We start from the raw sequence: 19,878 nt of genomic DNA, 5'->3' as shown, positions 1-19,878 counted from the left end.
AACATGCTCCTAAAATAGCATACGACATCTTGAGATTTATTTTATGAGCATAAGATGAATTTATAGGAGCAATGACTTACAAGGCATAATATACTACTAAAAATCATCCATAAAGTAAGTTATAATGCAGCCAATACATCTAGAGATATCACTTATTCCTACATCAATATCACAAGTGTCACTAATGTATCTAATGCATAATGCTTCCATTCTAGATACTTGAAAATGGCCTAAGGCTGTAATTGTACAATCATACATAAAATAAAGAGAATCGCAGCTGAAGGCATCATGAAAACTTGCACTAAATTCATTGCAGCTGTAGACCCTATCACATTGAAAATGATAATTTTGTAAGCAACTATACTGTATTTACTTTAAAATTAACATGGAACTAAAATCTCAAAATTAGGAGGGCATTTTTTGAAGCTCTTGGTAAGTGGTGAAATTTTTAAATTAGAAGTAACGAAACAGCGATATGGAAATTCTTGCAATTTCATCAGAAAAAGGAAATGTTATTGAACATCATGATTCTAATTATTTTAGTTAAAATGTCCAGCAATATGTCACAAAGAATCTGTTTTGAAATTATATACATCTCCTTAACACAACTGCAATTGAACTCACAACGACAACTGAAAAGTTACAAAATTTATCATCGTTGAAACCATGTGACTCACTTTGGTTCAGTATGGCATAATAAGACTCTGTATGTCTCACTATGTTTTAGAAACAAAGAGATAGAGGGGCTGGCCAGTACTTACCTCAGCTCAGTACAGCCGATAGATACACATAAAACAGAACTGAAAATTTACGTTCCTAGCTTTCGGAACTTTGTTCCTTCGTCAGGGAGGAGAGAGGGGAAAGAAAGGGAAGAAGGGAAAGTGGATTCAGTTACTCACAACCCAGGTTATGAAGCAACAGGGAAAGGAAAACAGGGAGGTTAGCAAGAATGAAGGCATGGTTGTCAGAGGGAAGCCAAAGATATTCTACTGTAAGTACTGTGCCAGCTTCAAACCAAAGAGGATGCATACAGAAGTAAAGAGGTATATAGTATAAAGATAAACACAACTATGTAGGATGAAAGGATGCGTGAATGGCTAAAGAGGAAAGGGAAAGAGGAGAAGACTGAAGAGTGAATGGGAGTGAGGTTGTTTAACGTAGGTTCAGTCCAGGGGGATGGCGGGATCAAAGGATGTGTTGGAGTGCAAGTTCCCATCTCCGCAGTTCAGAGGGACTGGTGTTGGGTGGGAGAAGCCAAATGGCACGTACGGTGTAGCAGGTTCCTAGGTCCCTAGAATTATGCTGGAGGGCATGCTCTGCTACTGGGTATTGGGCATCTCCTAGGCGGACAGTTCGTCTGTGTCCGTTCATGCGCTCAGCCAGTTTAGTTGTCATGCCGATGTAAAAGGCTGTGCAGTGCAGGCATGTCCTCAACCTACAAAGCTGTTACCCAGGACCCCATTCCCTCCATCCAGACTGAGCTGCAAAAAATTCTAAAAATCCAAGGTCCCTCACAAGGCCTCACAACGGCTTCCACAGACTTACTCACTCCACCTGAGCCACGTACCCCTACCTTCTACCTATTACCTACAGGCTTCAAAGCCCCAACCGAACGTATCTCAGCTCTGGTAGACCAGCACCTACAACCTATCACCCGCAGACTCCCATCCTACTTCAAAGACACAAACCACTTCCTAGAACGCCTCAAATACATTCCCACTCCTCTCCCACCTGAAACCTTTCTTGTCACCATAGATACTACATCCCTTTACACAAACATCCCACATACCCATGGTCTCTCTGCCCTTGAGCACTACCTCTCCCAACGCCCACCCGAAGATCTTCCAAAAACCTCGTTCCTTATCACACTTACCAACTTCATCCTCACCCATAATTACTTCACTTTTGAGGGCCAGACCTACAAACAAATCAGGGGAACGGCCATGGGAACCAGGATGGCTCCGTCCTATGCCAACCTCTTCATGGGCCGCATGGAGGAGGCTTTCCTGAAGACCCAACAGCTGCTTCCCCTGGCCTGGTATAGGTTTATAGATGACATCTTTGTGGTCTGGACTCATGGTGAAGAAACACTCCTTAATTTCCTCCATAACCTCAACTCCTTTTCGAATCTGAATTTCACCTGGTCCTTCTCCAAAACCCAAGCCACCTTCCTGGATGTTGACCTTCATCTTGTTGAAGCTCACATCCACACCTCTGTCCATATCAAACCCACAAACAAACAACAGTACCTTCACTTTGATAGCTGCCATCCCTACAGCCTAGGTATTCATGGCAAACGTATCTGCTCCAGTGACGAATCCCTCAACAATTACACCAATAACCTGACCAGTGCTTTCCTCTCCCGCAACTATCCTGCAGACCTTGTCCACAAACAGATTTCCCGAGCAATACATTCCTCCCCGTCCAACAACAACGTTCCTGCCCCCAGACCACACAGAAGCATCCCCCTTGTCACCCAATATTATCCTGGCCTCGAAAACATCAACAAATTACTCCGCCAGGGATATGACTTTCTCAAGTCAACCCCTGAAATGAGATCATCCCTTGACAAAATTCTCCCCACACCACCCAGAGTTGCCTTTCGTCGCCCCCCTAACCTCCGTAACATCCTTGTTAAACCCTACAATATTCCCAGACTACCTTCTCTACCCAGCGGTTCCTACCCCTGTAACCGACCCCGCTGCAAAACCTGCCCCATGCATCCCCCCACAACCACCTACTCCAGCCCCACTACTGGTAAAACATACACAATTCAAGGCAGGGCTACATGTGAAACTACACATGTCATTTATCGACTGACATGCCTGCACTGCACAGCCTTTTACATCGGCATGACAACAACTAAACTGGCTGAGCGCATGAACGGACACAGACGAACTGTCCGCCTAGGAGATGCCCAATACCCAGTAGCGGAGCATGCCCTCCAGCATAATTCTAGGGACCTAGGAACCTGCTACACCGTACATGCCATTTGGCTTCTCCCACCCAACACCAGTCCCTCTGAACTGCGGAGATGGGAACTTGCACTCCAACACATCCTTTCATCCCGTTATCCCCCTGGACTGAACCTACGTTAAACAACCTCACTCCCATTCACTCTTCAGTCTTCTCCTCTTTCCCTTTCCTCTTTAGCCATTCACGCATCCTTTCATCCTACATAGTTGTGTTTATCTTTATACTAAATACCTCTTTACTTCTGTATGCATCCTCTTTGGTTTGAAGCTGGCACAGTACTTACAGTAGAATATCTTTGGCTTCCCTCTGACAACCATGCCTTCATTCTTGCTACCCTCCCTGTTTTCCTTTCCCTGTTGCTTCATAACCTGGGTTGTGAGTAACTGAATCCACTTTCCCTTCTTCCCTTTCTTTCCCCTCTCTCCTCCCTGACGAAGGAACAAAGTTCCGAAAGCTAGGAACGTAAATTTTCAGTTCTGCTTTATGTGTATCTATCGGCTGTACTGAGCTGAGGTAAGTACTGGCCAGGCCCTCTATCTCTTTGTTAGTATTTGTTGCACATCTTTATATGAGATTTTCCATTAATCATTTAGATCACTATGTTTTAGTTCAGGCTTAGTGTGGGTTGTGGTGTTTACTTTGTTACACAAGCAAAACATCTCTTGCTTAAAATGTTTTTAATTAATTGTGTGGGTTGGATACTTTCCACCTGATGTGATACATGAGCAATTGTAACCAGGTAGTGCCATTTTATTTCTTCTTTACAGACTGAGACCAATTGATTTATCATAGAAAATAGGTAAGTACTTCAGTCACTGTTTATAACACTGCTGCTTCCAGTGATAACATCTCTTGATATTACTAGCATATTTGCTACAGAAATCAAATGGTTGATAAAATTTATTTACTAAAGTGCTTAATTCTTTATATCATGTGATGTTGTTGTAATTTGTTAGTAAGAACAGCAGTTGATTCTCAATGTTTGTTAGCATAGATTTCATTGAGAAAAGCTTTCTAAAAACTTCAGTAACCCCATAAAAAATGATAATTCATACTCGTGAAACAGCAGTTTACATAAACATTCATAGAAATCTTAAATTGTTAAACGAGTGGTACCTTACCTGGCATATGTCACCCACAACTATATCACGTACAGGAATCAGGTGGATGTTACCAGCTCTTAGCACAGTGTACCTGTGTTCAATTTCAATCTTCTTTTGCAGGCTACGAAACTGCTTTTCCTTTGTATAATCATTGACTGCTGTCACAAGTACAACCACTGTCACAGACAGAAGGATGGCCAAGCCCTCTATCCATCCATGAGACTTATCCTTATCGATTGTGACACCAGCTTCCTCTGCAAAGGTGAATAACTCAATTACTGCAGTAATTCTACTCCACATGGCACTTGACTGAGTAGTATGCGATACTAGCTGTCACCCGTGGCTGTGGTCACATCAGTAGTTTCATTACGATGTGTGTTCATGAGTAAGTTAGCTATTAATTTATAATATATCTGGGTATATAGTGGTGTAGATATGGCTCATATATGAATGTACCATCAATAAAAGCCTCCCATATTCTACATCTATAGGCACGATGTCTCTCTGTTTGTCATACAGCATAGTGCCACTGCCGAGAGTCTTTAAGCATTTCAGAAGCTGTTAAGAGATGTGATGCTCACCATCTAAAATGCAATAGGCTTATGATTGTTCTGTGTCTCTCTATCTCCTAATGCCGCACGACATTCTGCATCTACATTCCAGCAGATGAGACTGTTCCAGTATTTGTTGGGTCTGAGTAACTTTTGCAACCAGAGTTCTCTTAGAACTATGCACTAAATTAGACTTCTGCTTGTGAGGCATAACAAGCCAGGAGTCAGGGAGAGGGGTGTGGCTCATGGTTTGGAAGGAGGCATCCAGTTTTCCAACTAGGAATGGGGGAAGGAGACGTAGCAGGTATGCGGGATAGGCATGTAATGCACAATTGTATCGACCAGTGGGGAGTGGGCACACACTGCAAGTGATGTTAATTTGGAGGGGTGACAGGATAGAGGAAGGGGGAACTGTTCAGTGGAGGCTACAGGGACAGTGAGTTATTGGAGGCTGAGGACAGGATGATTACAGGAGTGCAGGATGTGTTGTAAGGATGACTATCTCTCATCCTGCAACCCAAAATCCTTCCCACTCCACCTAAAGTGGTGCTCTGTAGCTCAACCAATCTCCATAACATCCCTGCATCATTCCCACTCCCACCCCTTGCCACGGGGATTGTGTGGTGTCACTGCCAGACACCACACTTGCTAGGTGGTTGCCTTTAAATCGGCCGCGGTCCATTTGTATACGCCGGACCCGCGTGTCGCCACTGTCAGTGATCGCAGACCGAGCGCCCCCGCACGGCAGGTCTAGAGAGACGTACTGGCACTCACCCCAGTTGTACAGCCGACTTTGCAAGGAAAGGTTCACTGACAACTACGCTCTCATTTGCCGAGACGATAGTTAGCATAGCCTTCAGCTACATTTGCTACGACCTAGCAAGGTGCCGTATTCAATTGATATTTATTATGTGAAGCATGTATCATCAAGAGCGATGTTCTAGAATTGTGGATTATAGTTAAGTATTACATCATCTACGTACTTTAATTGAAATTCTCAAGACATTGTCCTGTTCCAGACCTCACGCCAGTCAGCGTGTAATTAAACGCGTGCATTTCGGCCTCCTCTAGAAAAACAGTGTTGGCTCTTCTGCCAACACTACAAATTGACGACGAGCTAAATCGCATTTGTACCAATTGATCTTGCCTAATTTACTTGTTTCATGGCTTCGCCACAATCTCCAAATGTACTGTCCGAATTTTATCACTTGCAGAATCAGCAGACGCAGGCCTTATTGGATGCCCTTGGACAGCTCATCCAGGGTCAACGTGCAATGCAAAATGATGCGGCCGCCGCCGCTCCACCGCTCCCGCAGCCACAACACGCAGTTGCACCACCTTTTTGTCCGTTTGATGCGGCGATGGAAAGCTGGACGGAGTGGTCATGCCAATTTGGATTCCATCTCGCCGCCTACGGAATTCAAGGTAATGAGCGGCAGCCTCACTTATTATCATGTGTCGGCGTCCAGACGTACCATGTGATAGTAAAATTGTTTTCCCGACGCGACGTAGCAACTCTGTCCTACGACGAAATTTTGTCTGCATTAGATGCATATTTCAAGGAATCAGTCAATGTAGTTGCAAACAGGTATACGTTCTTTCGTACAAAACGTACAGCCGGTCAAACTAATCGGGAGTGGGTTGCAACTTTGCAAGGCCTTACTAGGGATTGTGCTTTTGAGTGTGAATGTGGACTCCCTTATTCAGATACTATGGTGCGTGATGCAATTGCACAGAACGTTTCTGATGTTTGTATACGGGAGCAAATTTTGAAACTAGTCAATCCCTCCCTTCAACAAGTGATGGACATATTGGATAGGCAGGACACACTTGACTTTGCTCAGGAATCATTTGAAACTTCACCAGCCATGTGTCACGTTAACCGGTCCACCGGGCGAGCTGCAAGGAACGGTAAACAGGCCTCGCGCCCATCCGCGCAGCCGCGTGTGCCGCGCCAGCGTGCAAATGCAGTGCTAAAATCATGCCCGCGGTGTGCTACTAGACAATCACGTGAGAACTGCCCGTCACGCCAAGCTATTTGCTTTTTCTGTAATAAAAAAGGACATGTTCAGAGTGTTTGCCAGATAAAGCTCAGATCGGACACTCACAACGATTCCAGGCCCTTTGCTTCGCACCGGAGTTGAACCAAGAATACTCGGGCTCGTGAACCTTCGCCCATGGAAATTCATGTAGTTAATACCACTCCGCCCAGTGCCACTCTCTCTAAAAGTGACTGTGTGCATCCCACAAAAAGTGTGCGTCGATGTCGCCAGAAATCACTTCAATTAGCAAGTGATTCTGTACCAGTGTCTGTTCAAATTGCACAAGACAGTCGCTCTTGTCGTCAGCAGGACAATAAACTTTTTGTAGACTTGGACATTCATGGCAACATGATACCATTCCAGCTCGATACCGGAGCTGCAGTTTCACTAATCAATAAAGACACGTACAAACAACTGGGCACACCTCCATTGCGTGCCACAAATGTTAAGTTAAATAGTTATTCCGGTCAGAATATCCCTGTGTTAGGACAGTGCAGCCTTCTTGCCACATACAAGGGACAAACGAAACTTGTGTCATTTTACGTACTTCATTCTTCTTCTGCAGTGAACTTGTTTGGTTTAGATTTATTTCAGTTGTTTAACTTGTCTATAGTCAATCAGGTCCTATCAGTGAACCAGACTGTGCCTTCAGCCACTGTTTCTCGTCTATGTGAAGAATTTGCAGACATTTTTGCACCGGGCCTAGGTTGCGCTAAGAACTATAAAGCACATTTGGAACTGAAAGTCAACGCGCAACCGAAATTTTTCAGAGCGCGCAATGTTCCTCACGCATTGCGTGAAGAGGTCACAAGAACATTAAATGATTTGGAATCACAAGGTGTGATTGAACGTGTGCAGGCTTCTCTCTAGGCCTCACCCTTAGTAATTTTGCCAAAACCTTCCGGAAAATTGAGACTTTGTGTGGACTTCAAAGCTACAGTGAATCCACAACTAGTGATTGCAACTTATCCTTTACCCTGCCCGGAAGATCTTTTTGACAAACTGTGCCCGGGTAAATATTTTTCGAAGTTGGACCTAGCAGATGCGTACTTGCAAATACCAGTGGACGACGAATCCCAGCGCGTCTTGGTGGTTAACACGCATCTTGGTTTGTACCGATTCAAAAGACTGCCATTCGGTTGTGCATCCACCCCTGCATTGTTTCAGCAATATCTGCAAACTGTTTGTGCGTTGGTCCCTACTGCAGCAAACTATCTGGACGATATTGTGATCTCCGGAAAGACAGAAGAAGAACATTTAGCCAATCTCAGAATATTATTTCAGGTCTTGCGTCAAAATGATCTTCGCTTGCGGAAGGACAAATGTGTGTTTTTTGCTCGGAACTTACCATATCTGGGCCACGTACTCAATGCCCAAGGCATACATCCCAGTCCAGAGCACCTCCGTGCCATACAAGACTTGCCTTCGCCACAGAATTTGAAGCAGCTACAGAGTGTGTTGGGAAAAATTAATTACTACCATAAATATATCCCACATGCCTCTTCCATTTCAGCTCCACTTCATCGCTTACGCCGTAAAGGTGTTCCGTTCGTCTGGACGACGGAATGCGAACGCGCCTTTCGCCAGTTGAAATCGGCGTTGCTTTCAAATACTTGCCTTACGCCATTCGATCCCCAGAAACCCCTTTTGTTGATGGTAGATGCATCGGATTTCAGGATCGGTGCTGTGCTTGCGCACAAAGATGGCTCGCATGATCGCCCTATTGCCTTTGCGTCCAAATTGCTCTAGTCTGTGCAAAGAAATTATTCACAGATCGAGAAAGAAGCCTTGGCTCTCGTATTTGGTGTTACTAAGTTTCACGATTTCTTGTATGGTCGTCACTTTACCATCATCACAGACCACAAACCTTTGACATCGCTTTTTCATCTGAACAAGCCTGTACCTCCACGTACAGCACAGAAATTCATTTGCTGATCTATTTTCCTCTCACAGTACCGCTACGATATCTTGTATCGGTCCACTGCTAAGCATGGAAATGCCGATGCGTTGTCCCATTTGCCTGTTGCTGAGGATAGAGCATTCGATTCTTCCGAACTTGCTTGCATGTTCATTGATGCGGATACCGATGCCGTGGTCGAATCGTTTCCGACTGATTTCCGTCGGGTAGCTACAGCCACAGCTGCCGACCCTGTCTTTGCTACCGTTTTGCGTTTTGTTGCTATGCAATGGTCCTTGTGAAAGTCACGGATCCAGGATCCGTTGGTTCGCCGATTTTTTGCTCACAAGGAGAGACTTTTTGTTCGACATGGTGTTTTGCTGTTGCGTTCTGATAATGATCAGTCCAGGGTCGTGGTCCCACGTTCGTTACAGTCCTCTGTCTTACAGCTTCTCCACCAAGGACATTGGGGTATAGTGCGAACAAAACAACTTGCTCATCGGCACTGTACTTGGTTCGGAATAGATGCTGCGATTACAAATATGTGCTCTTCTTGCATGGCGTGTGCCGAACAACAATCCACACCACCGTGGAAATTCTTTGCATGGCCAAAAGCCACTTCCCCTCGGCAATGCTTACACATCGATTTTGCTGGTCCATTCTGGAATGCTCGATGGTTGGTTGTTGTCAATTCCTTCAGTAATTTTCCTTTTGTTGTCAGGATGTCTTCCACGACGTCTTCAGCCACCATCCAAGCGTTATCCGCTATCTTTTGCATTGAAGGTCTTCCTCAGACTATTGTTTCCGACAATGGCCCACAATTCTTGTCCGCAGAATTTCAGTCATTCTGCAAGGCCAATCGTATTCAACATCTGACGTCTGCGCCGTTTTCGCCTCAGTCAAACGGTGCCGCTGAACGATTGGTCCGGACTTTCAAGTCCCAGATGTTGAAGTTGCAAGAGTCACATTCTCGGGAGGACGCGTTATTGCTCTTCTTGTCCTTGTATCGCTCTCAGCCCCGAGATGGTCGCTCGCCGGCTGAGTTGCTCCACGGTCGTCCTCATCGAACCTTGAAGTCTTTGCTGCATCCGCCGCATCAGGTTCCTGTGCAGCGGCAGACGCCTTCTTTTGCTCCAGGCGACGTTGTATACTATCGCAACTATCGAGGTTCACGGCATTGGCTCGCAGGGCGCATTCTTCGCTGCCTCGGCCGCACTATGTATTTGGTTTTGGGGGCCTCTGGTGAGGTGCGTCGGCATCTCAATCAGCTGCGCCTCTATCGTCGCACGGGTTCTGCCGCTCCCCGTCTGCTTTCAGCGACGGTGCCATCTGCTCAGCGCCCTGGGGACCCATCTACTGGCTCGCCTCAGCCCCAGGTGTTACCGACGCTGCCTTCCATTTTGCCACATGGCGACGCGCCGCCGCCACCGCTGCCACCGCCGCCGCCTGTTCTCCCGCCGACGACGCCCGCAGTGGACGCTTCACTGCCATCGCCAGGCGGCTCCCTGGGTCACGTGCTGCCGATCGCTTCCCGTGACCAGCTGACCTCCGACATGGAACTCTTGCCCGCTCCGGACCAGATGTCGTCTTCGCCCGTCGGCTGCCCCGACGCAATGGAGGTCGACCCTACGGCCCCTCCTGTCTCTTTACGGGCGCATACACCGCATGTTGGCATGCACCCTGGACTAGGTTTTCAGGCATTTCCTAGCTCCCCTCGGACCGAATGGCCGGGTGCGGGTGGCACAGCCTCGCGTGTTGTTAGGTTCCCCACCTCGTCGCATACGTCAACATGGGGTCCTCCCCACAGCGGGCGGAAGCCTTATAACACAACCGTACACTGATTTGCGGGGGAGGAATGTGGTGTCACCGCCAGACACCACACTTGCTAGGTGGTAGCCTTTAAATCGGCCGCGGTCCATTTGTATATGCCGGACCCGCGTGTCGCCACTGTCAGTGATCGCAGACCGAGCGCCACCACACGGCAGGTCTAGAGAGACGTACTGGCACTCGCCCCAGTTGTACAGCCGACTTTGCAAGGAAAGGTTCACTGACAACTACACTCTCATTTGCCGAGACGATAGTTAGCATAGCCTTCAGCTACATTTGCTACGACCTAGCAAGGCGCCGTATTCAATTGATATTTATTATGTGAAGCATGTATCATCAAGAGCGATGTTCTAGAATTGTGGATTATAGTTAAGTATTACATCATCTACGTACTTTAATTGAAATTCTCAAGACATTGTCCTGTTCCAGACCTCACGCCAGTCAGCATGTAATTAAACGCGTGCATTTCGGCCTCCTCCAGAAAAACAGTGTTGGCTCTTCTGCCAACACTACAGATTGTATGTCTACCACCCCTCCCATCCACATTCCTAGCCAGCAAACTAGCTGCCTTCCTCTGAGCCACAAGGCACCCACCCCCAACACCTCCCCCTGACTCCTGCTTCCCTCTCCCTCTACCCACCACACCTGATACTACTCCCACCACAACTTGTCAGCCTGCCAAAATACAGCACTCACACTGTCAGTCCAGTTGGCACCATATAGTGCCATAAGTGTGTGTGTGTGTGTGTGTGTGTGTGTGTGTGTGTGTGTGTGTGTGTGTGTGTGTGTGTGTGTGTGTGTGTGTGTGTGTGTTTTACTCTAGGTTGTAAACAGATAACACCAAAACTAGCAAGTTTTCTTTCTTTTTCTGTGTACCTGTTGACAACCCGACGCTTCTGCTTGTCGATGAGTGGTCTCCTTTAATGCATAAGTATTCTACAATAATATTCACACAGTAGGACAATAAGTTACTCCATAGTGATAAACTGGCTTGGTATCGGACATGCAATTTAGTAAAACACTTATTGCTAGGACAGGGTTATTGCTTACATTATTATTCATGGTTATTTGTGCATAAGTTTTGTAGTGCCCTTGTCCCCTCCCCTCACTCCTTCCTATTTCATAATTTATGTATAGTATGATGTATGTACACAACATTCATGGAGGCTTGTTATTAACTAACACAATTTCTATGAATTCATGTGGCAGCTTTAATTTTTATAAAAGAGAAAAGTGCATTACATGTGCCAAAGTGCGTTAAATATGGTGTGAACATGGACATCAGTCTGTGGAATCACAGCTACTCTTAAAGAATTTTCCCCCATATCAAGGGGAAATATTATTAAATGATAGCACTAGTAAGCTTAAGTAGAATAATATTTAATTTTATTCTGACAAGCATTTATGTAATGAAGTGATGGATGAACCTTGGAATTATTACCGAGATAACTGTATTGAAGTACTGTATATAGACGTGTACTAGTGTGAAGAGATCTCTTGTTCTTGCTCCTGGTTTCTGTCCACCCTTGCGCTCTCTCTCTCTCTCCCCCTCTCTCTCTCCCTTTCTCTCTCTCTCTCTCTCTCTCTCACTCATTATCTTACTTACGTTATTGCCTTTCTCATTATTAGCAATATGAGATTGTCACTATGCTGCATCAATACATATAAGCTACATAGAATCTGTTTCACATTAAAACATTTAAAAAATATTTTCTGCGTACAGTCTAAGTTATTTAAGCATCTGTTCAGTTAAAAGTGTAGTAAACAAATACCAGTAAAAGAAAGTGAAATATTTAAATATGGAGAGTTTTTGTTTGATTCACGATCTTTTTATGTGCTATATTGTGTACGATTATCATTTAATTGTCACACTCATTAGAACCTGAAATCATATTTATTTTCTCATGTCTGATAACCTTTCTGGATAATGTTTTCTGAAGGGAGAATATTATCTCTGCTTGTGGGCAAATAAATAAAACTCCCAAATGTATTGTTCTCCAAACAAACTGTGGGCCACAGCTAATTCAGAGATCTATCCAACACAGTGATAACAGCAGTATTTATTCCTCTCCCTCATGCAAATTAATCACAATAAATCAAAAAGACCTATTTTCCAGTTCTTCTTATAGTGTTGCTGACAAATATTGGATTTTCAATAAATCATTAACGTAACTTGAAGTTTGTGTATTATTAGAGTTCATACTTAACTTGAGTATTAGTTCAAATTAGAGATGGTAACAAAATCTTTGTGCTCTGTTGTTGGAAAGCCAAAAGTGGATGAACATGGCCCTTCTTTATAGCAAATTTAGCCGAAGTGAATTTCATCAGAAATTTCCAAACTGCATTGTACACCACAAGATGGCAGGGTTCTGTGCAGTCTAGGGGATCATGTTGAATCTGGGTTTTTTTACTTTTTTTACTTTGTTAACAGAATAAATACTATTGGTAGCTTCTGTAGGGAGAATAAGTGTCAATTTAAAATTTAGTAGTATAATTTTAATTAATGGAAATGGGAAAAGTAGGATGAATTCAGACACATCTAGAAGAAGCAGTGAGTGATCTGAAATTAAATGCCAATTAGCAGGAAATTCCAGACTGAGCGATAGAAAGCACAAGTTCTATCATGAGTAATGTAGAACTACCAGTCGAATTTGAAGAGAAAGTGGTATTACCGTGCCCATCATTAGGTCCATCTGCTGAATTATACAAAGGATTAGCATCATTATTAAAACAAAATTTTGTCCACCTCACAAACAAACAAAAGGTACAGATGAATGAAAATTTTGTCTACCTTGCAAAAGAACAGACAACAAAACTGAATCAAAATTCTGAGCATTTTGCAAATGAACAAATGGGACAAATCAGAACACATATTCAACAGCAAAGAACACACATTCGACAGCAAAAGGAAGAAAGTTTTGAATGTTTTACCAATGAACGAAGAGTACAAGTCAGTAATGGGATTCAACAGCAAATGACTAACAATTTCAAGCATTTATCAAATGTAACAATTTCAAGCATTTATCAAATGAACTGTCTGCTCATCTTGTTAGATTAAAAAGAAAACTTAGAAACAGTTATGACTGAATTAGCAGATCTAAAAATTGCATGTAGAGGTTTACCAGTAGTGGTAACACAATTAAAATCATACCTCAAGGTATTAAAAGACACTCAGTCTGAATTACAAAGTACCCTACAGTAGCTTTCTAATCAGAGCAGTCAGATGAATAATTTCATTAGCTGGCTGCATGAAAAGAACAAGTCACTGAGTGCCTCACTACTCAAAGTAACAAAATTAAATTAATTTGGTTACACGAAAAATAACTATGAGCTGTAGTACAGAATGTGAGTACAGGTGTTGTAGACAATCGCAGTGAGGGTGGCACAGGGATAAAAAGATAAAAACTGAATTATGTCAGCTTAAGTCTGTGCTTACTCATGAACTATTGTAATGGAAGGGAACCGGGGGGGGGGGGGGGGGGGGGGGGGAGCGCAAGACTATGGCTGGAGTAGACAGTGTTGATGAATATTACTTTGTTGCAACCCAGGACATTTTACTGTGATGAAAGTAAGAATGTTAGTCAGTATGTAAACCACTCGCAATGCGAGATGGAGGTGGCGTATGTTTTGTCCTCAGTCCTGCTTCAAGAAAGTCTTTTAAAGCACTGGCAGTTCCAAGCTTTTGTACTCAAAAAGAAACATCCAGATTATGTTGTGTTTGTGGAAAGCTTTCATGGTGCGCTACCTTAAGCATGGACTGACACACAAAAAATACAGTTTTTTTGAAGCATGCATATATAGGGTGATGGAGCCCTTCGAGTATCTGATATCATAGATCAATGCAATTCTTATGAACAATTTGAAAGAGATTTTCTAGCTAAAAACCAGTTTCCCTGTACTTAGGGACACTTGGGAAAAGAAGTATAAAACCCACAATGTTAAAACAGTAAACAGGGACTTTACATAGGTACTTTGAGAAATATATAAACAAAATCAACTATTGGGATGATGCAGTATCAAGCAAAAATGTAATGCACATACTGAAAGGGAAACTGCCTCTGCATTTAAAGGAAAATGCTATTACATTATTCAAATAGGACTAACATTGGATACTGGATGTATACAGAGAAGGCCAGCTTGAATGGTCACAGGTTTGTTTGATCTATGGGAGAGAGTCACAGAGATACTGAAGAAACTGAACTGATAGACTCGTGAAGAAACTATCCCAAGGAGGTCTATTACCAAAGTTTCAAGAATTGACTTTAAATGACAACTCTAGGAATATGCTACAATCCCCTATGTATTACTCACACAGGGATGATAATGATGTGACTAGAACAATTACTGCCTGCACAGAGGCATCCAAACCATCATTCTTCCCAAGCTCCATATGTGAATGGAGTGGGAAGAGACCCTAATAACTCATAAAATGGGACATACCCTCTGCCATGCACTTCATGGTGGTTTGCAGAGTATAGATGTAGATGTACATGCAAGAGACACAAGTATTGAGTAATTCATGCCTGTACTTAATTCGATTGTTCGATCGATTTGCTTCATGAAGAGAAAAAGACTTATAACCATGAAAATGTTAGCCTTTCAGGCAAGGGAAATCATCAACAGTGCAGTAACCATAATAATAACCACATCGGCAATAAAAATGGTAATTATAGATTATTCCCACAACAAAATTTCAATCATAGTCACACCAATCAGGGTGTCCTTACGTCACCATTAATAACAAAAGAAAATATGATGAAAGATAGAACCATAGTTATAGGAACAACAACAACAGCAGCAGCACCAACTCAGGAGAGGCTTGGCAATTCACAAAGTAATTAACAACAAAGTTCCATGTCCCAGAATGTTAGTCAGCATTATCCCAGTCTAGGACAAGGAAGAAGCAGTAACACCGTTCCAAACAGAAGGCCAGAAAACCAACCAGTATGATGAATAGAAGTGACTGAAAACAACCAACCGACAACAAGTAATTCATAAAACTAAAGTCGTGGCCTCATATAGTGGTTGGCAGTTGCATGTGGGGCAATACAGGTGAACAGCTCAATTTAAACAGGTACAGTAATGGGCAAGATGCTAGTAACAAGTTATTTTCTGATCCTAACCCACGTAATGAATGGTATGACACAGTAGAGCAAACTGCTTTTCCTGTTATGGAATGAAAAGTGTGTACAATTGTAATTACTGATACAAGTGCATTCGCAAATGTCTTTTCCCTTGGCTTGCACAAGCAAATATGTGAGAAGGGTACACATCCAACATTAACATTTCAAAACTGTAGAGTGACAGGCACTACTGGTGCCAAATCAAATCGTTACAGGCAATGGACCATTTCAAAACACATTCTTGGTCATGGATAATTTGTCAGCCAGCCGCATTTTAAGCATTGGGTTCCTACAAGAGGGACTTGTAAAACTGTCCTCTGTGTAGGCAAATGTTTTATGAGGGTTGATGGTAGGAAACTGATTGAGGACTTAATCAAAATGAAAACCAAACATGGTAAATTTTGTCAGAGGGTAAAGTTCAAGTTTGCAGGTACTGAGGTATCATACATATGCAGCTTCCTGCAGATACCAATGACACTAAATGTACAATCAGTTTTTACAGTCATCAGGATTTGGAATAAACATTACAAGGTAAGACCCTACACCGATTATTTAAGTGAAGACCAAAGAAGTGAAGTCAGTAGCTTATTATATAAAATTTAGAAGTTTTCACTGAAAACCAGGTGCAATCAAGAGTTGCGTATATCACATGCAAGTTAAACCACACAAAACATATCGTCATTCCATCTACTCAATTCCCTGGACCAAAAAAGAGGCAACGTGCAAAGAAAGCAGAAAGATGGTTGATTGGGGTATTGTAGAAACATCTCTTTCGCTATACAGCAGTCCACTATTACCTGTAACTAAGGCAGGAGCTAGCATACACCTGTGCTGTATGCAAGAGAAATAAATAGCATTACAACATTTTTATGAAAAGGGTAGTTGCTACTCACCATGTAACAGAGGTGCTGAGTCACAGATAGGCACAACAAAAAAACTGTCACAAAATAAACTTTCAGCTAACAATGCCTTCACAAACGCAACTCACAGACACATAACCACAGTCTCTGGCAGCTGAAGCCAGACTATGGGCAGCAGCAGCAATGCACAACGGGAGAGGCAACTGTGTGGGGGTAAGGAGGAGGGTGGGGTTGGGAATGGAAGGGATAGCAGGGTAGGAGTGGGGGATGGTGAAGTTCTGTTGGAGAGTGTGCAGGGACGAGGTGGAGAGATGGTAGGGCAGCTAGGTGCAGTCAGAAGGTCAGACAGAGGGCAGGGTAGACAAGGGCAGGAGAGAGGGGGGATGGCAGAAAAGCAGAGAAGTAAAAAGACTGGGTGCATTGGTGGAATAGAGAGCTGTGTAGTGCTGGATTGGGAACAGGGAAAGGGCTAGATGGATGAGGACAATGACTAATGTAGGCCAGGAGGGTTACAGGAATCTAGGATATAGTGCAGGGATATTTCCCACATGCGCAATTCAGAAAATATGGTGCTGGTGGGCAGGATCCATATGGCACAGGCTGTGAAACAGCCATTGAAATGAAGGATATTGCATTGGGCAGCATGCTCAGCAACACGGTGGTCTAGTTGTTCCTTAGCCACAGTTTGTCGGTGGCCATTCATGCGGACAAATAGCTTGTTGGTTGTCATTCCCACATAGAATGCAGCACAGTGGTTGCAGCTGTAGATCACATAACTGGTTTCAATGGTAGCCCTGCCTTTGATGGGATAGGTGATGTTTGTGACACGACTGGAGTAGGTGGTGGTGGTGGAAACATGTATGGGACAGGCGTTACATCTAGGTCTTTTACAAGGATACGAGCCATGAGGTACAAGTTTGGGAGCAGGAGTTGTGTAGGGATAGATGAGTATTTTTTAATGTTCAGTGGGCAGCAGAATACCACTGTGGGAGAGGTGGGAAGGATAGTGGGCAGGAAATTTCTCAATTCAGGACATGACGACAGGTAGTCAAATGTGTGAAAAATAATCGAAGGATGCCAAAATGAGAATCTGAAAACATTTACCATCTGCTGAACTCAAATAAAATGTGTACATAAGTATCAAATATGTTACGAAATCATTATTAGTAACTTTAAGTAACTGATGACAGTATACGAGGGCAGTTCAATAAGTAATGCAACACTTTTTTTTTCTCGGCCACTTTTGGTTGAAAAAACCGGAAATTTCTTGTGGAATATTTTCAAACATTCCCGCTTCGTCTCGTATAGTTTCACTGACTTCCGACAGGTGGCAGCGCTATACGGAGCTGTTAAAATGGTGTCTGTAACAGATGTGCGTTGCAAACAACGGGCAGTGATAGAGTTTCTTTTGGCTGAAAACCAGGGCATCTCAGATATTCATAGGCACTTGCAGAATGTCTACGGTGATCTGGCAGTGGACAAAAGCACGGTGAGTCGTTGGGCAAAGCATGTGTCATCATAGCCGCAAGGTCAAGCAAGACTGTCTGATCTCCCGCGTGCGGGCCGGCCGTGCACAGCTGTGACTCCTGCAATGGCGGAGCGTGCGAACACACTCGTTCGAGATGATCGACGGATCACCATCAAACAACTCAGTGCTCAACTTGACATCTCTGTTGGTAGTGCTGTCACAATTGTTCACCAGTTGGGATATTCAAAGGTTTGTTCCCGCTGGGTCCCTCGTTGTCTAACCGAACACCATAAAGAGCAAAGAAGAACCATCTGTGCGGAATTGCTTGCTCGTCATGTGGCTGAGGGTGACAATTTCTTGTCAAAGATTGTTACAGGCGATGAAACATGGATTCATCACTTCGAACCTGAAACAAAACGGCAATCAATGGAGTGGCGCCACACCCACTCCCCTACCAAGAAAAAGTTTAAAGCCATACCCTCAGCCGGTAAAGTCATGGTTACAGTCTTCTGGGATGCTGAAGGGGTTATTCTTTTCGATGTCCTTCCCCATGGTCAAATGATCAACTCTGAAGTGTATTGTGCTACTCTTCAGAAATTGAAGAAATGACTTCAGCGTGTTCGTAGGCACAAAAAACAGAACGAACTTCTCCTTCTTCATGACAACGCAAGACCTCACACAAGTCTTCGCACCCGAGAGGAGCTCACAAAACTTCAGTGGACTGTTCTTCCTCATGCACCCTACAGCCCCGATCTCGCACCGTCGGATTTCCACATGTTTGGCCCAATGAAGGACGCAATCCGTGGGACGCACTACGCGGATGATGAAGAAGTTATTGATGCAGTACGACGTTGGCTCCGACATCAACCAGTGGAATGGTACCGTGCAGGCATACAGGCCCTCATTTCAAGGTGGCGTAAGGCCGTAGCATTGAATGGAGATTATGTTGAAAAATAGTGTTGTGTAGCTAAAAGATTGGGGAATAACCTGGCGTATTTCAATGCTGAATAAAACAACCCCTGTTTCAGACAAAAAAATGTGTTGCATTACTTATTGAACTGCCCTCGTATATAGGTTACTAGGAAATCAACTTTCATGCATTTGCATGTGAATAGTGTGCATTCAATTTTGGCACAACTGAATGCCTTTGGAAATTGATTTGATTCTTATAATGCTAGTTAGCTTTTCTTTTGCGGTTCACAGTATTCCAATGCACAAAGATTTTACAGAGGTCTTGAACAGCGGTTTCCTTAAATTAATAAATTTTACTGGGGGAAACACACTTTGAATGTGATATACCTATGTAAAGCACAGCCACATAATTTAATAAAATAAGGCCAAGAACAATTTTGCACTGAAAACTGAGAAAACTAGTTATGAACCAAATTGTACATAATGTAAATATGTTAACAACAATTCTGACTTTCAAGTAAATGAGTTATTTACCAAAAAGAAATATGTTAAAGTGAACAGCTACATGCAACACATGAATGAAGCTATTCTAGACTTTGTTTAAAGAAAATAGTTTTGAACCTGTAATGATACAACTGAAGGTTTTTATGTGGTATATGGTTGGAAATGAAATGTCAAAGGCAGCAGACCTTGAACTGACCATACAAAGTAAGGTTTTACATTTACCTCAATGGATGTTTTGAATCATGTGGGCAGGTGCAGCAACATGTGAACTAACTCTTTAAGTGAAATGAAAGCTGATGTGCTGGACTCAAAAGTTACATTCAAAAGTTGACATTCACAAGTGAACATAGTAATTGCAGCTACCTGTTGTTGTGTCCATAGTGAAAGCATGGGTCAACAACAATGCTGCTGCTGCTGCTGATGATGATGATGATGATGGTTTGGTTTGTGGGGCACTCAACTGCGCAGTACAAAATCCCAACCTTTGCTCAGTCCAATCTCACCACTTTCATCAATGATGATGAAATGATGAGGACAACACAAACACCCAGTCATCTCGAGGCAGGTGAAAAAATAACAATGCTCCGCACTAGACCAGTTACATGATCGTGCAGC

At 43.5% G+C, this 19,878-nt stretch overlaps 1 protein-coding gene across 1 annotated transcript in view; it reads right to left on the bottom strand.

Moving 5' to 3' along the window:
- LOC124719793 (plasma membrane calcium-transporting ATPase 2-like) overlaps window positions 1–19,878 on the bottom strand; it is a 570,459-nt gene that overhangs the window by 529,050 nt on the left and 21,531 nt on the right. Inside the window, exon 4 of the mRNA XM_047244989.1 lies at window positions 4,098–4,333. Within this exon, the coding sequence (XP_047100945.1) occupies window positions 4,098–4,333 (236 nt within the window). The remainder of the gene's footprint in view (window positions 1–4,097; window positions 4,334–19,878) is intronic.

Source organism: Schistocerca piceifrons, chromosome 11, assembly GCF_021461385.2.
Source record: "Schistocerca piceifrons isolate TAMUIC-IGC-003096 chromosome 11, iqSchPice1.1, whole genome shotgun sequence".
In the NCBI taxonomy this organism is placed as follows: Eukaryota; Metazoa; Arthropoda; class Insecta; order Orthoptera; family Acrididae; genus Schistocerca; species Schistocerca piceifrons.
The sequence above is the reverse complement of the archived record's forward strand: the minus strand, read 5'-3'. Positions and strand labels throughout refer to the sequence as shown.